The following is a 19,360-nucleotide window of genomic DNA, read 5'->3' as shown; positions in this document are numbered from 1 at the left end:
GTTGAATGCTGCATCCTTTGTTTCTATGGCTCACACAAATAAAAGAAGTCTTTCACAGTAATGTACGTATTTCCTTACACGGATAAGCAGGTGTACCACACACTCTAATTCATTTTGTTTATGGGTGTGTGTGTGTGTGTGTGTGTGTGTGTGTGTGTGTGTGTGAGAGAGAGAGAAAGAGAGACAGAGAGTGTGTGTTGGTTCATGACAGGGTCTGGCAGTAGTTAGGCAGGCCTTTGTTTGAGTAGACAGGGTGGAGTCCCTCCCATACTCCAGCTCAGATCAGCCATACACTCCCAACACTCATGGTGCATTCAATTGCTCCTCTGAAACTCTGAGCTTCCCACCAAGATTCACCCACCCAGGGTGTTACCATGACACAAGATGTAGAGTCAGAGACCAGGAAGCAATGGACTGAGATATGAATTAATATTAATATAATGATATATTGCCCATTATACTTAGTAAACCATGAATATTGGAAGCCACATCTGATTTGAATAGTTGTTAGATAGGGCCTATCTGGCCATTGCTGATAGTAAGTGAGGGAGATTCCCTTTGGGCAGCATAGTTTCAACCAAATGAGAAAATAAATAAATTAATAATAATAATAATAATAAAAACATGCTAAACTCAATACAATCACAATCTTGTGTTGCTGATTCTTCGGGTCCTCAGACAACGTTCCAGGTATCCCTTTCATTTCTCCCATTCATGATTCAGTGATTTCTTACCCTTCTACACATCAATAGTCAGATTGGGTTACTTGTTCATTTCAGTTTGTATGCAGTTGCAGATGGTTGTGTATCGTTCAAAAATACTGAATCTCACATTCAGTTCAGTTCTTGAAATGTTCACTAGGTGGCAGACTAGACCATTCTTTTCCCTCACTTTATGAAATCAATGAGTTCATATCTGCTGAGGCCCAGGTTACAGTTATGGAGTTGGTGGGCATTCACATAACAAATAAAGGACATGAAATGTTGATGATGTTAATCTTGGTTCAACCCTCGAGCCCATTTTATATTTTATATTTATCCTCCTTTAGGGGATCGAATAGAACACGAATCACACTCCGATATCAGAGAATAAGTGCTTTTATTTTTGTATTAGTTTTCAACGATTGTCAATATCTGTACAAAACACAAATGAAACAAAACCAATCACGATGCAGACACTAAGAAATATAAAGATTATCCTAAGATTATGTCCTGTGTATGACAAATACACCCTGTATGAAAAGTATTTAGTGCATTACATGGATTATGTACAATTAGGTACCAAACATACACCCCTCCCAAGAAAGGTGACTATGCATTACACAGTAAAAAAACTAAGAAATCCTATTCACAGGCTTTGATACAAATTCCTTTTGTATAAACTGTACATTGTATTCGTTCTTATTCTGTGTTTGAGAAAGGCCTAGGTGACACACAAGCACACATACTGTAGCATATTATACATATTGTAAAGTAAGTAAGTACACAAATTCATACAAAAATTCATACATGGTTCAAGTTACAAGACCTAACTTCCACACATTAAAAAAAAAAAAAAAAGAAGGAAAAAGCACTCCAAATAAAGTTGATAATAAGTCATGGGGCAGTGAGACACACTGCCTCAGACACCCCCAGACACATGATCCAGTTCAAAGGTGACCATCACAGTGTTGGAGCGCCAATGACTCAAGGCTTAAATACAAGTCCAGTTGCCTTATATGGGCACAGATACAAGGACAGGACATAAGGAGAGGCAGCCACTTCAGACTATTGAGATGCAGACTGATCTCTAGATTGATCGCTGCTTTCTTTTCAGATCCCAAGGAAACTACATGAGGAGAGGAAGCATTACAAGACTGTTGGGTTAATTTCTGCTCTTGTTACTCTCCATCCCAAATCAACCACTAGCCCTATCCCCTCGGAACATCATATAGGTAATAGGTGATTTCATTTCCCCGTATTGCATACTCTTATCTAAACCATCTACACAAGTGGCTAGGGGGAATGTGCTAGGCTGGGGCTGGGGATGGATTTGTGATTGGCCATGAAATGTCACCACCAGCGTTAGAGTGCAGGCTGGTTTCCTGTGTGATGATTGTGCGCTGCAGTGCCCCCTGCAGCTGAGGAGGTGGAGATGCTGTTGTGCTGGATGGCCTGCTGCTGTGGCCCAGGACATGCATTGCTGGGACTTCCTGTCGGGCTCATTCCTGGATCTGGGCAAAGAGACAGCTGTCAATCAAATTTTCTTACGTGTGTGTGTGTGTGTGTGTGTGTGTGTGAGCCAGTTTATTTTCCAATAAACACACAACAATAACATGGAATTGTACATGAAAAAAGCCATCTAATCATGTTCTAAAAAACAATGAATGAAAACTCTGTACAGTTCAGTTAAAGGAAAATAGCTCTTTTATTTTGACATATACATATGCAAAATACAGCGAAAAAATAAACATATATATCAATGAAATACATGCAAGTTGCCATGCAACTTGTCACATCGAACTGATTTCACTGATTGGGCCACGCAAACTTGATTAACTGTTTAACGGATTTCATTTTCAGAAAACTGAGGCGGGCAAGCAAAAAAAAAAGAAAAAAAAAGAAAAACAGTATCAAAGTGGATCGAGTGTATGAATATCCATCTTAGATGGATTAACATGAAAAGTATGAGACATATTAAGATACATTTCAGTCTGATTATTACATACGTTAACATTAATTATTTTTTCTTCAATGTTAGCTTAAGTCATTGGTGTTTTGGTTATAAAAATGTGAGATAGTTGTAATTACGTCATTATGCTATTTGCTAAGTCATATTTATCAAAATCTAGGGGTTTCACGTTTCAGCTGCTGTGCTGCTAGTCGTGCATAGAGTGCCCTGAGGCTCACACCTGCCAAAAATAATTACTAGAAAATAATCAAAAATAAATCATTTCAGTTGGGGGCAATATGCGATCACTTACTCCGGCCCGATCAGAAAATGATGCATTAACCCTTAAAATCTTTTTATATATATTTTTTTATTTAAAAAGTGAAGCCGGGCATCTGTTAAACAATGAATCAAGTTTGTATGGACCGTATCATTTTACAAAATATACATTGTGGATTCTCAACCATTTTACACTGAGAGGAATGGTTTTTTCATTCTCACTTTACTCCATGGGAGATTGAGGGGGTATGATGTTTGTGTTTCAGAGATGTGCGTAAGGGTCTGTGTTTGGGTTGGGGTGGGGGCAGGAGTGTTGGTCATTGAGGTATAGTATGTATACCCCAGTGTGTTTTCGGGGGGGGGGGGGGATTGTCATGGGTCTAGTTTGTTGGGGTAGGAGTGTTACTCACTGAGGTACCCCTGGGTCTCTCTCTGCCGGGCGGTGACGGGACAGTCTTTGTGGGTCAGCAGGATCTGCTTTAGCTGGCCGACCTCTGACTTCAGTGTCGTCACCTCATTCTGGAATGACATGGAAGAAACACCATTAACAGCAACACTGTAAGTGTTACTTTGAAATAACGTAACGTAACGCTGAAATAACTTTAAGTCGTCTTACTTCATATAAGGAATATAAACTGTGTGTGTCTAAGTGTGAGAGAGAGAGTGTGTATGTGTGTGTGAGTGAGTGAGTGTGTATGTGTGTGTGTGTGTGTGTGTGTGTGTTTGTGTGTGTGTGTGTGTGTGCTCCTCCAAGTATCCCTGTCCTACCTGTAGCTGCATATTGTTGTGGGTCAGCTCCTCTGCCTTCTTCTCCAGTGCTGACACCCACACCTTCCTCTTCTGTCTGCACCTGGTGGCTGCTGCTCGGTTCCGTTCCAGAAACTTCTGTCTGCGGTCATCTGGGTCCTGATCCATGGTCCTCCTGCGACGGCCGTGGCCACCGCCGGGCTGCGCTGGGGGCATGGAATGCGACTGCTGTGGTGAATGCATCTGCTGCTCTTCAGGAGACAACTGCACACCGACACAATTGGTCATCATACACTAGAAAAAGGAACTTGGTGACAGTTGCTGACTCGTTAATTCCAAGTGATCCGTAAACTTGTCATCTTGGGTGACCTATCGTTGAACTAAACTTGACACAGAGAGGTCAATGGGAGTACAGTACCTGGGCAGGTATGGAGTGGTGGAGGGGCAGGTGAGGGGAGGTCTGGTGGGAGTGGCCAGTGTGCAGGTGTGACGGAGGTGATTGGTGGACCTGATGGTGCGACCCGTTCCCCGATTGGTGGGTCTGGTGGCTGTGGGCGTTTCCCAGGTGTGGAGGAGGGGCATGGCAGTGCTGCTGGTAGGTAGACAGGTGCGGAGCCTGCAGGTGTTGATGATGATGCCGCAGGTGAGGGGGCCCTTGTCGTGGCGACATTGTCTCCATCATGTGACCCATGGTGTTCATGTTGCCATTGGGAACAGTTCCCGGGAGGTTGTGGTGGTGGCCCATGGTGGATTTTGACCTCTGAGGAGCCAAAAGGTCAACAACTTGTTTACAACTTGTCAGATAATCATCAAAAAGCTAATTATGTGAGGTCAACAATAAACATACAATATACATACATAGCACAAATTATATTCACACAACATTTTTTTTTTCTAATAAATGACCATCAAACATAGCACTTTATCAAGGAAAACATAGAGAGGCGTTCAATTCTTCATTGCTTGTTCCATTGATTCACAGCTGTGATAACAGTTAGACACAAAAAGGTGCTAAATCAACTAGCACTTCATGTTGATATCTTATCAGAGGATCATATGTGTGTATCACTTCACAGTGTATGACTTATGACGAAAATAGAAGATGATATGTTTACTGAAAGATCTAAATAAAAACTCCCCTGCACATTCCCAAACGTCTACAGCTCTGCAATCAGCTCTCCTTTCTTTCACACTCAGCAAGAGCAGAGAGAGAGAGAGAGAGAGAGAGAGAGAGACTGTTTCTGGGGCATGACATCACCACACTCTGAACGTTACTATCACTCTCGGTTACGCAATATTTCTTTAAGAAGAAGTAGTTTATTTTTTCCGCTCCATTCACCAATGAAAAAAAGGGAGTACATTTAGAGGGTGCCAAGAATGAGGTCATGTAGCTGTCCGTGCCAGTTCTGCCAGCCAGCTAGCCAGCCAGCCACACACACACACACACACACACACACACACACACATAGATACACACACTCGCAGCGACAGCAAATGAGTGTTTCAGTTCTCTGTTTACTACATAGAAACCCTGTAACATTGTCGACTATGATTACATCACAGTTACTGGTACGCTATGACACACCAGGTTGTTATTTCTGCCAAGTGATAGCTCCTTCAAAACATGCACATAATGTACTGTACTTAATAACGCACACCCACACACACACACACACACACACACACACACACACACACACACACACACACACACACACACACACACACACACACACACCACTACCAACAGTCTCACACGTTACTTTCTCTCCCTCAGAACTCACTTACCAACTTTTAGCTAACTGTACAGTAGATTCGATTTAGTCCAGATAAGAGCTACTTTTGACTTTTACTAAAGCTACTGTCACCTAAATGGTACACAACAACGCACACTCCTCAAGTCCATATTTCTTATTTACTGTACCATGGTTGGACAGCCACATCAGATATCAGACTAGAACATGAAGCTAACAGTGAGAGCACTATTTCTGCAGTCAAAGTTGACACTGATGTGAGAGCATGGAGAGAAAGGAGAACTGGAGACTGGGAGCTCTGAGAGCAACAATGACAAAGCCCAGTCTGTCTGAGAGGGTCAGATACTAGCCAGCGACCCAGGCTCTGAAACTCCATACGCTCTAGTCTACAAGCACAGGGTCAGCTCGTGAGCTCATATCCTGTGTGTGTGTGTGTGTGTGTGTGTGTGTGTGTGTGTGTGTGTGTGTGTGTGTGTGTGTGTGTGTGTGTGTGTGTCTGTGTATGTGCGTGTGTGAGTGTGTGTGTGTGTGTGTATGTGATGTTATGCTTTTTTCTAGATCCCATAATATCAATTACAGTGATCTGCATATTTGTACCCTGAAAGGAGCCCAAATTTAAAAGTCCCACATTATTTCTAAGTCGCATATTGTAAGTACCTGGGCATTAGGATAGATGATAAACTGTCTTTTAAAACACACATTGAAAAACTGATGAAGAGTTTGAGAGTTAAGCTTGTTTGTTTGTACAGAAATAAGTCCTGCTTCACCTTTGACAAAAGGAGGAGGACTGTCCAGGGGACGCTCCTCCCTGTCCTTGACGACGGTGACGCAGTTGCCATGTACACGGCAGCTTCAGTTCTCAAACCGTAAGACTCAATTTGTCACTGCTCTACGGTTCATCTCCAGTGATAGTTTCCGCACACACCATTGTCTTTTATATCAGTCTGTGGGTTGGGAGTCTTTGACTGTGCCTGCCATTGGTTTTTATTTGTTTATGAAGCATTTAAAACTCCCATTTTACCTCACATCGTTGCTTTTATGGCAGACATGCTTTCCAGAGTACCAGACCTGGTCCCAAGCTTGGCTAACCGTTAAAGTTCCACGTCTCGTCTGACCTGGGTAAACCTGCCTTCTCTTCTGACGATCGGTGGTTTTAAGACCTTGATTAAGGATTTGTCATCTGAGCAGTGTACGTGTCTTAAATTGATTATATTGAGTAAATTGTGTGTAATTGTTTGTATTGTTGGCTAATGTATTGTAATTGAATGTAATGTATTGTTTGTAGTAGTAATGAATTGCATAATGTAATTTTAATGTATTTTAATGCAAGCAGGGATCCCCTGAAAAAGAGACCTTGGTCTCAATGGGACACCCTGTATAAATAAAGGTTTAATCATAAACAGATGGAGAAATGTGTCTGAAATGCGAATTTGTCGCATTTCAGACACATTTCTAGATTTAATAGATTTCAAAGGGAAGAACTTGGGAGAGAAAGAAAAAGGAAAGAAGGGAGGGATGGAGAAATGCCTTCCTCTATAGAGCTATACTGTAGCTCAGGCTCAGACTGCTGTATGTAAAGGTGTAGAATTACACTCTGTTTCCTCTCTGTTCTGAGGAGCAGAGGTATGAGATTAGCCAGAAGGTGAATGGGGCCCAGTTGCCTGCCTGTATGTGTTTCTGTGTGTCTGTCTGTCTGTCTTTCTGTGTGTGTGTGTGTGTGTGTGTGTGTGTGTGTGTGTGTGTGTGTGTGTGTGTGTATGTGTGTGTGTGTGTGTGTGTGTGTGTTACATTCAGCACTATGAGATACAGCATGAGATGAATCCAAAACAGAGATCAACTAATCTATCACCATAGAGACACAGGTAGAAACAGGACGGCAAGACAAAGAGTGGGGTTCTGACTGGTTGGTACCTGGGGTGAGGAGTTGTGGGCGGGACCTTGTATGCCCATCATACTGGATCCCAAAGTGGACATCTGTCTCTCCATCTGAATACAAAACAAATACAAAACTTTACATGAGGGTGCCCTTAGGCCATGCAATTACTGTACTGTTACTTTGGTAACTAGAATGTAATTACTCAGCTGTTCAGCATAGTTACTATGTAATGATAGTGTTATTGTGTCGGGTGTGTGTGTGTGTGTGTGTGTGTGTGTGTGTGTGTGTGTGTGTGTGTGTGTGTGTGTGTGTGTGTGTGTGTGTGAGAATATGTGTGTGTGTGAGAATATGTGTGCATGTTCATCTCTACTTACAGGCATGTGCTGGGCAGATGCGCCTTGCATGGCGGGGTCTGGCAGTGTGCCAGGCATTGAGGCGGGCAGAGGCTGCCTTTGTCTGTTCCTCAGGTGCAATAAAGAGGACAGGGGCCCAGGAACAGGTCTGAGATCAGTCAAAGAGAGGAGGGTTAATGGAAAAGACATACCACAACCAGCTTCTCACAGATCTAAAACGAGCCAAGTGGAGGGGCTGAGATACTGTAGATACAGGGAGGTGGGGGGAGATGTGGATAGAACAAGGGGTAGAACAAGGGGTGTTGGATGGATGGCTAATAGAAAGGTGTATGAAAGGGAAGTGAATGAAAAGGAGACGGGGATGAGTTAGAGATGTAGAGCGGCACTCGACCCAGAGGAGAGAGAGATAGAAAGAATGACTAAACAGAGACGGAAAGAAAAAGTAACAGATTGAAAGGAGTTAAGAGTCATGGAATGCAGCAGGGGTGCAGGGGCCGGCCCAGGGTGCCATGTGATGATGTAATGCTTTTGGCTCTCATCCAATCAGACAGCGTGGGCCTCCCTTGCTGCGTTGAGGTCATCATTGATGATGTCACCACTGACTCCGGAGCATGCGGCGAATTAAAAGAAAAAGAAAAAAAAAGAGAAAAAAAAACAAAAAAACACACCCGAACCAAAACAACTCCTCCTCACGTAACCATAACAGTCCTCTCGGGGCCAACAGCCAGACACTGTGAGACAGGGTCGCCATGGTAACCATGGATCAACACCTGGAGAAACAGTTGAAACGCCCGAAATGCAGCTTGCAATGCTACAACTTGCCAGCGCTACACACTCACGCGCCATCTGACTTGAACTGGTTCTGAGTTAGCATGCCTTCCTGTGACTGATTGTGCCGTACTGTGTCTGAAAACTCTTCAAGTCCATGAGGGCTGGAGTGTGTCTGCTGATGTTCCTTTCTTTCTGGTTCTTAAATGTTCAATTTGTGCTATTTATGAATGTGCTAGAAAGGGGAAGTGAGAGATCAGATAAAGTATAGAACTTACTGTATGTCTCAGCCCCCCATCAAAGGATCAATTCAGATTTTCTTTATGTAAATGGCCTGGTTTTGACAAATGTACCGACACCAGTGACACCAGTGAACCCGTCATCAGACTACAACAGAAGCGGTAGGGACAAAAAAGGTTCAAATACCTTGTCTTTTGAAACTGCAAAGCTCCCAGTATAGTGATGCAGGTCTTTAGATGTTAGACATAGGAAATTGTGGTCATCTGAACTTTTTCCGCAGTGTCAATTCAAATCCAAATCCAAATTAACAGAGCTTTGGTCCCGATATCAGAACTTGACTGTGAAAACGGCACCCAGTCAAACTCACACTCAAATCATCTGTGATATCATCATCATCCATCAACCGTTTCTACAATTCAGCAGCATGTACAGCCATGGCTCAACTCTCATAGACACACACGCACAGACACCCCGGATATCCATGTAGCTAACTGACACTCTGACACGTTTCAGAAAACAGGGCCAAATGTTTGGAGTTGAGAGGAAAGACAGAGACGTCCCTAATCTCCTTGTTCTGCTGTGTGATAACCATACTCATGTAATCCACACCCGCACTGAGACCAGTGAGTCCAGGGTCTCACACAACTGGTCTGTGTCAAAGAGGAGGGGGGGGGGGGGGCAAAGAAAGACAAATAGGGGGAAGAGAAAGAAAGCATAGAGAGAGAGAGAGAGAGAGAGAGAGGGAGATAGTGTGAAAGAGAGGGAGATAGTGAAAGAGACAGAGGACAAGAGAAGAAAGAGAAATAAAGAGAGAGAGAGAGACAGAGAGAGAGAGAGAGAGAGAAGGAAGGTGAGAGAGGAGTGAGTCCATATAGACAAGGGGTCTCTTTTTTCATATCCACTGGCCCCATCTCATGGCTTCTCTCTCTTAATCTCTTTTCCTCCCCCCCCACTTCATTAGTGCTGATAAATTAGTCTGTCTGGGGAATGACAGTCTGTTCCAGATGGAATGAGTTATAGTAAGAACTAAAGGGGAGGAGGGAGAAAGGGGGAGAAGACCAAAGAGAGAGAAAGAGAGGTTGGCAACAATCACAAGAGGAGAGAAATAAAGTGTGTGTGTGTGTGTGTGTGTGTGTGTGTGTGTGTGTGTTTGTCTCATGCTCAAGAAGAAAGTAAACCCATTTTATTTAGGTATACATTGTACTGAATTTGTGTGTGTCCATACTCACCCAGAGTGTGTGAGAGTGGAGGGGGCCTGGGTGATAATTGAGTTGGACTGGGAGGAAGGCAGTGCTTGCTGGGCAGCCATACTGCAGCTAAGACCCCTCATACCACCATGAGACTGTGGCTGGTGCTGACGCTGTGGTTGACACTGGGGCTGGGGATTGGATGGACACGATGACCCATTTTGAGAGCGATTCTGGAGGGGAGAATAGGGTTTCAGAGGAGGAAAGATGGTTAGTTTTCCACCGTTAGATCTCCTATGCAAGCATGTGTGTGTGTGTGCGGTGGGGTGGGGGGGGGGGGGGGGGGATCTAATCACCTGGTGTTTCTTTCCTGCTGCAGGTCAGATATCATACAGACGTCTGAATGGGTCTGTGTGTCTGTCTGATTCTCACACACATAGACCTGTCACCCAAAACACATTCTTACCTGACCTGTCAATCAAACACCTACCTGCCAATCAGGGAAAGGCAGGTTTTTGTCTGCCTGTTTCCTGTCTGCCTATGATCTGATCATGGTAAATGTAGTTTATGTTATCTTCTGTCCCACCTGTTTGTTGTTCTCCTCCTCCTCCGCCTGGCGGAACTCCTGTTCGATCTCATTGAAGAGGCCCACCTCTTCACAGTTCCTCAGGAAACGTGTTGGCGTCGGTGTCTGGTCTGCATGTAGAGGACACACACCAGAGAGAGAGGGAGAACACAGCCATTACACACACATCTGAAGGAACACAGATGTTAGATTTCAAACAGACAATCAAAACCATCATGAGTTGCACTGAAAGCTCATAGGAACTGTCTGTACAGATCTGCACTGCCAGTGTTGATGCCAGACAGCTTACGAGTACGAGCTTGACTCTGTGTCACACAGCATTACCGTTGGTCATAGAACACAGAGGAACAGATCACCATGGCAACCCTTCTCCGCGTGATAAGATCAGAGCCTTGTCTCTCTCTGTAGTCTAAACTACCAGAGGTGAAAGGTCCCTTGGTCTTTGTTGTGACATGATATTTCCTCCAGGAAGTTGATGAGCTGCAGGAGCCCCAACAGGAGAGAACCTGGCAGCAGGGGTCAGAGGTCGCAGGGATGTTTACACCCAGAGAGAAAGGCGTCGCCATGGTAACAGACAGACAGGGTCCGCGAGTGAGTTTTAATTTGCCTGCAGGCACGGTTACTTTGATGTGTGGCTCGGTGTGTGCCGAGCTGCTACGCATGACACCAGTCAAATCATTGAATCGTGATTGAAAATAAATGAATCTGAATATGTTGTGCTTCACTTTTCCTTTAAGGACGTTTCCCTGGGTCTTATCTTTTCAGCTCGCATAGTCAACTGTACATGCTGATACATGCGGCGTCCTGTTACCATCTCTCTGTGAGACGCTGCCGTACCCAATACAGCTTCTCTGATTTCATAGGCCCCTACTGAACCCTCCCATCATCATCATTCTTTCATCAACCACTGATCCTGAAGAGAGGTCATCATACACACACCCAAACTCTCACATACGCACACACATGCATACACACACGTACAGTACGTATGCACGCACCCAGCCCGGACACACGTACGCACACGTACGCACACGCACGCTTGAGTGACAGATATAAAGAACTCTGATGATTAAGAGAGAGAGAGAGAGAGAGAGAGAATGAGAGAGAATGAGAGAGAATGAGAGAGAGTGAGAGAGAGTGAGAGAGAAAGAGAGAGAGAGAGAGAGAGGATGACAATAAGAAAAAGGGGGAAGGGAATAGGAAAGGGAGAAAGAGAGAATGTCTTCTAGAACAGACAAGGCTCTCTTTCGCTAGTGTTCACCTCTCTGTGTGTTTTGGTCTCACCTGCGAGGGGGTTATCTGTCTTAATGGAGGAGAATTTCAGGGTCATCTCATGCTTGTGTCTGTGGATCATCAGGTGGGCGTCTGTCTGGAACCACTGCAGGATGACCAGGCAGAGAGAGAGAACTGAGCATGCTCACAAAGATGCAACATATTTACTTGTTTCATAAAAATTAAGTTGAGGATCATCTTGAATACAGCATTACATCATGGGTAAGTGTGATGAAACACGCACGCACACACACACGCACACACACACACACACACACATTAACAACTGACCTGAGAGCAGCCAGGAGCGCTGCAAACGTAGGGCCGGTCCTGTTCATCATTCATCTCTGTTACAGACCTACACTGAGAAAAAAAAAGAGAGGAAAGATAAACACAAAACACATCAGTGACGATCTTCTCACGGCCTTGTGGACGATGATCAAACGTAGCGCCGATCCTTCCTGTACTTACACCTGCTCTATACTAGTCACCAATATCTATCAGTATCTCAGTGTGGATGCAGAGAGAGATGTACCTCCTCTAGTCTAAAAGGTTGAACTAAAAGGGAGAGTTTCCCTGAAAGGCCCGTGGCTAATATAGAGAATAGTGATGATGTTATAGAGGAGACAGAAGTAGGCCCGTAGAATTAGAATAAGTGGAACGGACATCTCCATTCTAATTCAAATTCTGTGACGGGCCCTACACAAGAGAGCCAACGGTTCCGTTCTATTCTGTTCCGTTCAGTTCTGTTCCATTCACTTTGGCTCCTAGTGCGGAAATACCACCAGGAGAAGGTTCAAATGTTCCATATCTATGATACAGTTGTCCTGTACGTGTTCATCCAATGCTAGCAGCAGCTGATATCCAGACAGGTGCAAACGTCTCCTAAATGATGGATGATGGCACTGGGACAGAAGCTTATCTTGAGGAAAATTATCCTGTCAGGGTCAGTGTGAGCGCGACACACAGTGTCTCAAGTTCAGGAGTTGTCTTGTCAGTTATGTGTTGTGATGGAACCTTGCTACATCTACTAATAGGCAGTTCAGTTCCAGCCTACCTGGTTTTAAAACACCTTATTATGGGCCGGATCCAGACATGAAATATGAGAGCCTAATTAAACATGCTTCAATAGCAGATTTGCGCAATAGTTTGTTTTGCTCAAGGATATTTCAAATGTGACGAGGCGTCTTTCCAATTCAATCTAGACTCCATGTCCTTCATCACTCAGTGGGGTTTTAACAGCACAAAATCTTCCGTTTGCTACTGTTGGCTTGAGCTCATGTGTAGGCTATGATTGCTCTTGTTTGATGGAAGAGCACCGCCCGGCTTTAAACAACACCAGCATTGAGAGACAGAGAGGGGGAAAAGAGAGGGAGGGGGAAGAGAAGCTAACCCAGGGTTGACCCCTTAGCGCTACATCAGCGATATTAAGACGGAGAGGGGGAGGAGTAGATGGAGGTAATCATGACTTATTTGAAGCACTGGCCCTTCATTTTCCGTCCGGACTGAGACCCAGTGTGAACTCCATAACCCCCGGCATTCCTCACAGCAGTGTCAGAGAGAGGGATTCTCAGGAGAGCTGTCGGCCTTAGGAGGCTCACTCACTGACACATGCCATGGGGTGAGTCGACCACCTGACCCCACTGACTTGACAACAACCTAGATGATGATAATGACAATGAAGAGAAGGAATTGGTGGATGATAATGATTACAATGACGATGATGATGATGATGATGATGATGATGATGATGATGATCATGGGTTGTGGCGGATTTTCAATTTGAACAATGAGATAATACCTGACACAGGCCCTCCCTCCTTTCCATACATGTACATGTTGGCCCTGAGGGAGAGGGTCATGTTTTGGTTATAGGGGGAAGGGATATTATGGTTAGACACACTGTAAGTGGGTCCTGGTGTTAGAGGAAAGAGAGAGAAGAGATAAACATTGAATAGAAGTGGAGGGAGAACGGTAGAAAGAATGGAATGGCTAGCCTTTACTGGGGGGGGGGGAGACGGAGGGATGGAGGGAGGGAGAGACGCAAAGAAGAGGGTATAGAGAGATAGAAAAAGGCGAGGGGCAGTAAGGGACTGAGAGCGAGAAGGGAGGCGGAGATATAAAAAAGGTAAGGCACTGGAAAAGAAGACAGAGAAAGAGGGAGTCAGGGAGGGAGGGCTGTACAGAGGAGCAGCACATAACAGGTTCAAACCTGCCCTGGAGCCTCAGTCCCCATCCTGCTCCTCCTCCACATGGAGAGGTGACATCATGTGATGTGTGTGTGTGTGTGTGTGTGTGTGTGTGTGTGTGTGAGAGAGAGAGAAAGAGAAAGAGAAAGAGAGTGTTTGTGTGTGTGTGTGTGTGTGTGTGTGTGTGTGTGTGTGTGTGTGTGTGAGAGAGAGAGAGAGAGAGAGGGAGAGAGTAAAAAATAGTTGTTTCACTGCTCCAAAGAAATCAAGCATCCATCATCATAATCAACATCAACCTCCTCCTCCCCATCATCATTATCATGAATGAAAATGTCTTATAAATTAAAGTAAAAAGAAACGCAAAACGAGAATCTGTCTGTATGACAGCTATTTAACAGCAATGCACAGTCAGCAAATCTCCATGGAAGATCGGTAGTAAACTACATCAACTGGCCTGCAGAATGACGTCACTTAAAATATTAATGACAAGAACGATAAGAGAGCTAATATGGACATGCATAGGCCTACATTGGATGTGATTGTTTTTTTAGTTTTTTTTATCATTAATTGTTATTAAAGACACAGAAAAAGGGCTACATAATATAGAAAGTAAACGTACTTTAGCAAAAGGGGTGACCAAATAGGCTACATCAAATGATGTCAACGGGCACGCACGATTATCCTGTTGCAAGAGCTCGGACTGTCACGAACACTACACACGCACGCACGCACGCACGCACGCACACACACACACACACACACACACACACACACACACACACACACACACACACACACACACACACACACACACACACACACACACACGAAAATCCAGAATAACGAAATCCTTTGATTTGACTGTCCAACTTCTGTTGCTTGACTTTAGCAGTTGTTTATACAATCACTTCCCCTTCTATCTCTACCAAGTCACCATCAAATCCCTAGGCGATACAGTAGGCTAATATCTACACTTCTTTCACAAACAAATCACCAGAGACATTTACCGTAGGGAACATGATACGGTTGTACATAAGAGGAAACCTGTTCACCTCATAAACAACCCGACTCGGCTTAGTAGTGCGGTCACACCCCCCAAATAGACATTCAAATAGTGTAACTGTTTATGAACCCAATGCGGGGATAGCTGCCCATACTAACTTTCCGCCGGCCAAAACTACGCCGAAATCCAAAAAAACAAACCATTGTTGTATTATACTAAGAGTAGTTGTAAAACTTAACACTTTGTAAAATTAAAGTTAGTTCAGATAACTTACCTAACAAGTGGAGAGGACAAGCGGCACTGCTGAGAGAGGAACCACGTTGGACTGAGGCAAGATTACAATACATTCTATTTACAGAAGCATTACATCACCCCCTCGGTGACGTCACGTGGGATTCCTGAACTTCTAAATCATTGCGGTCCCGGTCGGAGAAGGCGGGGTTATCAACCGTTTGCACCGGTAGTCGGGACAGAGGAGCGAGCGGGCAATAGCACGGTGGGCAGACATCCCGATTCCCGATTGGGCGACCGCCGTCAACAGCTGTCTGCCTGGGGTGAGCGGGACGGGACGGCAGACAGACCTGGGGACGGAGAAAGGGAGGGGGAGAGAGTTTTTCCCCTTGTCACTAGATTTAGCGCCTGGTCAAAAATAAATCTAGATTATTTGCCGTATTGCTGAATGAATGTGACTATATGCTAGACTACATGATGTCGGATTTCAATACTTTCGTTTTCGCGCTTTTGCATGCCGTTTCTACTGCAATAAACAAACAGATGACACATACAGGAAATTTTTTAGCTCAGCGGTAGAGTTGCTGCCCCAACCAATAAACCCGTTTGGTGCCAGACAGAATCTCCGCGCGGTAAACTCTAACCACTGGACGGTGGGACACTCACCGGTGACAACGCTCAGGCGGTGAATTGAGTAGCCTAACGGAGCCTCCCACGAGAGGATGGTATATGGCAGGCCTTGCTCAGTAGCCGAGAATTGGCCCTTCAGATAAACAAATGTCTGAATAAATTGACAGTAATTAAACGTTTTGGTATTGCCAGTTTCTGAACTTTAGAAGCTTGAATTATTCTGATGTATTGAGTCATCTTGCAGGCTAGGACTTCCTCAGTCTTCACCCTGGTCCTTGTGAAGCACTTTTAATTGACCTCCTTAGCTTAACTTGGTGGCACCTATCTGTGCTCTTTTGACAACCAAATTCAAAAAGCTGCATATTTAAATCAAGCAATTAATAAGTTAATCAAATTTCATAGAGGAATACGGCTTAACCGTCAGCATAGAGTTTTTCCATTCACAGGACATTGAAAATGTTTATTTGCCATCTTTGGTCAGACCTTCCAGTCCTCCAGTGTTGCGTACATCTGTCTGTGTGTGTTTGTGTGTGGGTGTGGCTCCAGGCTCCAGCTATCCTGTTCACGTCATCATCTCCACCTGCTCGATCTACACACCTGCGGTTCATCAGCTTATCACCTTGCAGTATTTAAGCCCCAGCTTCCCGTCCATTCAGCGCCAGATCGTTTGTTGTTGTTACACGTCAGTCTCGCTCTCGGTCGCTTAGCAGTACTTAGTTCCCTGAAGGTTCTCTGTGTCTAAATATTTGTCTAACCGCGTTCTTTCTGTGCTACAGGACCACTTCCTGGTTTCTGCCTACCCTACCTGTCTATCTATCCTGCCTGCCCTACCTGCCTGTCTACCTGCCCTGCTACCCTACCCTGCTTGCCATTCCACCCTGCTACTCCATTCCCCCCTATTCCCTCATTAAAACACAATTCTTTTATACACGTGTCCTGACTCTGTGTTCCGGGCTTGTGTTCCTTATCTCTGACCGTAACACCAAACCCTTCTGACTCACCTCCCATCGCATCTTTCACCCACGTATGCTAAGAACAGGCACCAAAGAAACAGTGAAAAAACAGGAAGACTAAGTTCGGTCTTCTCTTCCTCCTATGGTTCTCTGAATGACTGAGATTCTGTGTTCAAGAGGGATCTATTCAAATCAGATCTCCACGTGCAGTTCAAAGAAATAATTGTGGATTTATTTACTATTGTATTGTATTCTGAGTGTCTGTGTGTGTGTGTCCGTGCATGCGTGTGTCAGAGAATGAGAGAAAGGGAGAGATATATTGAATGGGTGGGCAGAAAGAAATGGGGGAACAGAGAGAGAGAGAGAGAGAGAGAGAGAGAGCTACCATAATAATTGTGTCCAGTCAGACAGTATGACTCCTACTGCTACCAAGGAGCAGACGCCGCCACTGACATTAGAACCACTTCCATAACTCAACCGTTATTATCAGCCATTACTATCTGCCATCTTCACCCACTCGGCCTATTACAGCCAAAATGGCTTTTTATTGCCTATAGACGCCTGCTTGGTGCCTTGTAGCACCCTGCCTGTAAATCTATGAGAGACATACAGTCACAGACCCCTATTCACCTGCAGTCACAGCTTCAACAGAGCTGCCGAGGTATAGTCTGGGGAGGTGTGTGTGTATCTGTGTATGTGTGTGTGTGTTTGTGTTTCAGATGTGAGTATCTGTGACTCTGATGCCTCATAAGACTCTTCTGTCTGGTCTTTGGCCTCATTTAAAGGATCTTGAAATCTATCTGAGATAATCCTGATAATCTAAACTACCCAGTAATCTATCCCCCATGTATGGTAATCTGGGCCATGATCCACAGCCACTGGCCTAGTAGATCAGAGACCGCTGATGTCAAACAACATAAACTGTTAATCTGGCCCTCTCTCTCTCTCTCTCTCTCCCTGTCTCTCCCCCTATAACATAACAACAGATGCTAGCATTCACATTTACGCAGTGGTGTTAGGGGCTGCGTCACTGACACAACTCTGATACACCATGTGTTTGAGTGTGTGCTGTGAATGTGCGTGTGTATGAGTGTGTGCGAAGTAACATCTGTGTGAGGTAATGTTACTGGCTTTCTGTGAGTGTGTGTGTCTGTGTGTGAGTGTGTGTGTGTGTGTGTGTGTGTGTGTGTTATGTTGGTGATGTCAGTTTGTTTGAGTGCGTTGCAATGTTTGTTCATGTTGTAATGCTTCAATAAGTGTGTGTGTGTGTGTGTTTGTGTGTGTGTGTGTGTGTGTGTGTGTGTGTGTTCATATGCTTGGATGGACAGAGAGCTGTTTGGAAAATGGCTGGTGTGCTGCCTGGTCCTGAGATTGTTTACAGAAGTCACTGGTCAGTGGTTTATGACACCCGGTTTAACGGTCGATTAACGATAGAACACAAGACAACTGGACCTGGTTGGCCAAGCTTGGTGATTTAAGGGACATTCTCCCCTCTCTCTGGGAGCCAACACACACACATGGCTGTGAGTTCTCCTGCTCCACACCAGTGCACTGGGGCATAATGGAGAAACAGTAAACTTTATGGACCTAATTGATACTTTGGTCAATAGGCTGATGCTTACTTTACTGTGCAACAGCCCATTGGCCTGCTTTTATATACAGTAGCTACACTCAAACATCCATACACATTACACACAGACCTGTGCCGTACACACACGTGCACACACACAATCAGACATGTACACACACACACAATCAGACTTTGTTTACTAACTAACACATTTGGAGACCTTTTGGAGGGCATAATCATGTTTAAATTTTTAATCAACTTAAACCTAATACAACTTTTGCAATCTATGTGTATAATAAATTATGACAGAAATTCTGTCACAGAATGATGATGATGATCTGACTGGATGTGTCAAATGGCCAAACACCCAATGGAGAGTGCCACTGCCACCCAACGGGCAAGTCATGAGAGTGTCCTCTCTCTCTCTCTCTTCTCAAACACACACAACCACTGTGTTTTGTGCATGCTTATGTGTGTGTGTGTGTGTGTGTGTGTGTGTGCATGTGTGTGTGTGTGTGTGTGTGTGTGTGAGAGAGAGAGAGAGAGAGAGAGAGAGAGAGAGAGAGAGAGAGAGAGAGAGAAGAAAGACAGTGAGAGTGTTTAATTTGGTTAATCATTATCAGAGCATTTTTATGTTTAGTAGCCTATCAAGAGGTACACGACATCATAAGCAAATAAAGGGCTGATAGCATTAGGCCAGTACAATGGCACTGCAATAAGCTAAACTTGTATGTTAACTTGACACACATTACATTACATTCGCTTGTGGGTCGACGCTTTGAATCAATGCATTTTGGAGGGGGGGATTTGGAATGCAGACTCCCCAATAGCCCCGGGGATACAGACACCGCCTATCCACAACAAGCAACAGGTAAACATGACGTAAGGCCTCCCCCCCCTCCACCCACGACCGTCCCCACCCCCACAGTCCCGCCTGCTCGCCCAGCTGCGTCCGCCGCTGTCCTGCCTGGCCGCCCGGTGTCTGCTACGCTGCTCTGCCCCGCTCCTTCCCCGGACCCTGACTCGCACCACCCCGGCTACCGAACCCACAGTGGATGCACTAGCTAGCAAAC

General features: G+C 44.8%; 1 protein-coding gene across 1 annotated transcript; it reads right to left on the bottom strand.

Moving 5' to 3' along the window:
• Window positions 1-1,187: 1,187 nt before the first annotated feature.
• LOC310812329 (cyclic AMP-responsive element-binding protein 5-like) lies at window positions 1,188-15,214 on the bottom strand. Its single transcript, XM_083680840.1, has 11 exons — window positions 15,178-15,214; window positions 12,003-12,069; window positions 11,724-11,817; window positions 10,440-10,549; window positions 9,896-10,086; window positions 7,680-7,806; window positions 7,341-7,415; window positions 4,094-4,435; window positions 3,697-3,939; window positions 3,339-3,447; window positions 1,188-2,212 (listed from the first exon to the last, which is right to left on the bottom strand). Exons 2-11 carry the CDS (start codon window positions 12,054-12,056, stop codon window positions 2,064-2,066), a joined length of 1,494 nt encoding a protein of 497 aa, XP_083536966.1. The 5' UTR covers window positions 12,057-12,069; window positions 15,178-15,214; the 3' UTR covers window positions 1,188-2,063.
• Between the last annotated feature and the right edge of the window lie 4,146 nt (window positions 15,215-19,360).

The sequence above is a fragment of the Argentina silus genome (genome assembly GCF_951799395.1).
Source record: "Argentina silus genome assembly, chromosome: 11".
Classification (NCBI taxonomy): Eukaryota; Metazoa; Chordata; class Actinopteri; order Argentiniformes; family Argentinidae; genus Argentina; species Argentina silus.
This window is presented reverse-complemented; position numbering and strand designations above follow the sequence as displayed.